A 3,379-nucleotide genomic window follows, 5' to 3' on the forward strand; every position below is an offset into this window, starting at 1 on the left:
ACAAGGCACCTGTAACCTTGGTGGGTCTCGTCACTGCAGATGATGAGTCTTGCTATAGAGAGGAGGTAAATCTGTTGACAAAATGGTGTAAGACAAACGATCCTTTATTGAATATTAGCAAGACAAAAAAGATCAGTATTGACTTTCGAAATGGGCATAGTCAGCATCAACCATTGATCATAGATGATGCTTTAGTGGAGAGGGTGAGCAGGACCACATTTTTGGGGGTATATCTCACTGAGGACCTTTCTTGGACCACTACAGCATTAAACTCAACAACGCTTATATGTTTTTTGCGTAAACTCAGACGTGCGGGCCTCCGTATTCATTCTGAGAACTTTTTATTGTGGTACTATTGAGAGCATTATTTCCAGTGACAATACAGTGTGGGTGGAGATTACACTGTTGCCCGTAGAAAGGCTCTAGAGCGTATCGTAAATACAGCTGGGAAGATAACTGCTGTTCCACTTCCATCACCGCAAGATAAATACTCTAAGTGACTTACTCGCAGAGCGACCACGATTGAGAATGACGGAAGTCATCCAGCACATTACATGTTTGAAGGTCTGCCCTCCGGGAAGAGGTGCAGAAGCCTTCGTGCACGCACCACTAGACTGTCGAAGAGTTTCTCCATCAGGCAGTGAGGAGGCTGAACTCTCTCTCACGAGCGCCATCAATCTAAGCAGTTAATTACACAAGAGCCGTTTTTAAATTGTATATGGTAGTATGTGTATATGGGATTTTTAACAGTAATGTGTTTTTATGGATAATGGAAACACTTTTTATTACTACTTGTTCTTAATTATTGTGATGTGATGTTTTTAAGCCATTAGTTTCACCGGGAGACGGCGAGAAAAGTAATTGTGATGTTTTTGTATGTCTGTACATATGATGGAACTGACAATAAAGGAGACTTTGACATTAAACCCTTCCCACACTCGTGCAATATTATAAACAATGTTTCTAAACTCTAAACCAGGGGTGCCCAAAGTGGGGCCTGCGGGTCAAAGTTGGCCTCCCAAGCTGTCCTCATTACTATATTAAAATTTCCTTTGAAGAATCAATGTGCTTACACTCACTGACTTTATTGTTAGTCGGCCTGACTACCATAATTTAACTACATGGATTACACAGTAGAGTCGATAATTTATGTATTTTTAAAATAACTTTAATTGATATTATTACATTTCATTTTGACAGACTATCATCCCTCAGCAGTTTGTTGCCACTGAATAACATTTTCCTTTGACATGAACACACTTATAAATCACAAAGTGTTTAAAAGTAAATTGTACATATGAACTGGTTTCAGTGGTGATTTGAGACTCTTTAAATTTAAACTCAGCACCCCTGGAAAATAAAGAAATCATTAGGAAACAGTTCTCAAACCTTAGATTCACCAAAATATTGAATAAATATGGAATAAATGACGACAGTCTCAAACGGGCCAATAAAATCTATGATTGTGTTTGGCACGAGTCCCGCCACCTGTCAATCAATCCAGTAGGCATGTCAGCAACTGACCAATCAGCAACCTCGATTTGTCCTGAAGTGAACACCCCTTACCTGCAGAGCTGCAGCGTGTTGCATTAAGAATGATTTGCACTCAGAGATTTCAAGAACAGTTTACACATTTTGTTTCATGTTCATCTACTGTAATAAACCTTTGTAAATTACACCAGAATGCAGGAAATTACATCTACTTTAATCTAAATTCTCCGAGGAGGAACCCCCACCACCACCTTCTGTGATGTTCTTTATACACAATGGAAGGATAAATAACTGTAATAAATAAATGGACTTTAAAGAAATGTTTGATTTCATGTATTACTGCATTTGGCCCACAGCTCTCTGATAGACTTTAAATTTGGTGCTCTCAGGGTAAAAGTTTGGGCACCCCTGCTCTAAACGCTCTAAAAGAGCACACCCTGCCTCCTCTGTCACCTGCAAGCGCTCTCGGCCACGCCCACTTCTCCGCTCTGCAGGAGAACAGCTGATCAGCTGCAGGAGGAAGCTTTTTCTGCAGTAAGGACTGCAGAGAGGTGCTAAATAATTTAAAATAATTTATTTTAAATAAAAATTTCATGCCGATTGTGCGGCTCATCCATCAATCAGCCAATTGTGCGTCATGTCCAATCTTATTTTGAAAAACCGCGATAGGGCGAGTCCACGATAAACGAACCACGAAGTAGCGAGGGACTACTGTACTCGCGTGACTGGGACGATATGGGATTAAAATGGGTGTGGAACGTAACCCCTGCGATAATCCGAGACTACTGTACACTTCAAATGAAGCGTTGAAGAGTTAAAAGTTAAACTTAAACACTAAAACTGTGTTTTATTGATGGAATAATTTAGTTTTACAGTGGATCTAAGTTAAGAAATGGAAACAGCTTTAGCAGAAAGTGTCAGGGTTGGTTTTAAAGTAACTTCTAACATTAATTATATTTCAGTAAAACCACCGAACGTTTGTTTCTCATCCGATTTAGTTTGAACCAACCAGCAGAGGTCAGGTGTAACGAGAGGACGGGCTCTCACCTCCAGGCTGAAGATCTCGTTGTAGCAGTGAGAGTTCCTCAGATACCAAGAGATATCCAGCAGGACGGGAACGTTTGGACAACTGTGAGACAAAACTGGAGACACAAACACGAGTGAGTCCACTGGAGCCTTCAGACGAGTCAGAAAGACACGCGGGACCAGGAGGACTCGGACCTTTCAGGTGGATGGCGCTGCTGTTGAACAGAGTCTTTTTGAAGACCAAGAACTGCTGATTATTCTCCAGAGCTTGCTGAAATAATTCAAGAGAAGAACACAATTCAGCTTCTTCACGCTACATTTACAAGACGAGTCCACGGCGACATTATTTATTCAACGAAATCTAAACGAGGAGCCAGCGAGAGACAAACTGAGAACTGAGTCCACCCTAAACTTTAACTGTGACAGGGACCACCTTCAAAAACCAGCAGGTTCTGCTGCTCTGGAAGATGTGTGGTAGTTCAACGCCAGGGCAGAAAGACATCAGCAATGACCTCAGAGAAGTGGCTGTTGATGCCCAACAGCCTGGGGAAGGTCAAAGGTCATTTAAAATGCTCCATAGTCCATTGTTCAATAGAGACAAGTGGAAAATATTTCAGACTGACAATCTGCCCAGCAGGTTCATCCCGAAGGTCAGACTGTGCAGTGCTCAGTAAGATGAGCTCCATGTCAGAACACACGCCTCAGTTACCTGGTTAAAGGTCAAAGGTCACGGGAGAATTCTAACAAGGTCGAGTCAGGTCCTCTGGACGGATTCTTCTTGTTGAAACATTTCATCTTTCATCCAAAAGACTTCTTCAGTCTGAGGAGCTGCAACCTTGTCAGATTCATCTACCTGGATTAT

General features: G+C 41.7%; 1 protein-coding gene across 1 annotated transcript in view; it reads right to left on the reverse strand.

The window, feature by feature from the left end:
- The window catches only part of LOC119411046 (transmembrane protein 87A), a 10,184-nt gene that overhangs the window by 5,017 nt on the left and 1,788 nt on the right, over positions 1-3,379 (reverse strand). The window contains exons 2-3 of the mRNA XM_037677969.1: positions 2,713-2,788; positions 2,497-2,633 (exon numbers count right to left, since the gene is read on the reverse strand). Coding sequence (XP_037533897.1) covers positions 2,497-2,633; positions 2,713-2,788 — 213 coding nt within the window. The remainder of the gene's footprint in view (positions 1-2,496; positions 2,634-2,712; positions 2,789-3,379) is intronic.

The sequence above is a fragment of the Nematolebias whitei genome, chromosome 6 (genome assembly GCF_014905685.2).
Source record: "Nematolebias whitei isolate Nwh7 chromosome 6, NemWhi1, whole genome shotgun sequence".
Lineage (NCBI taxonomy): Eukaryota > Metazoa > Chordata > Actinopteri > Cyprinodontiformes > Rivulidae > Nematolebias > Nematolebias whitei.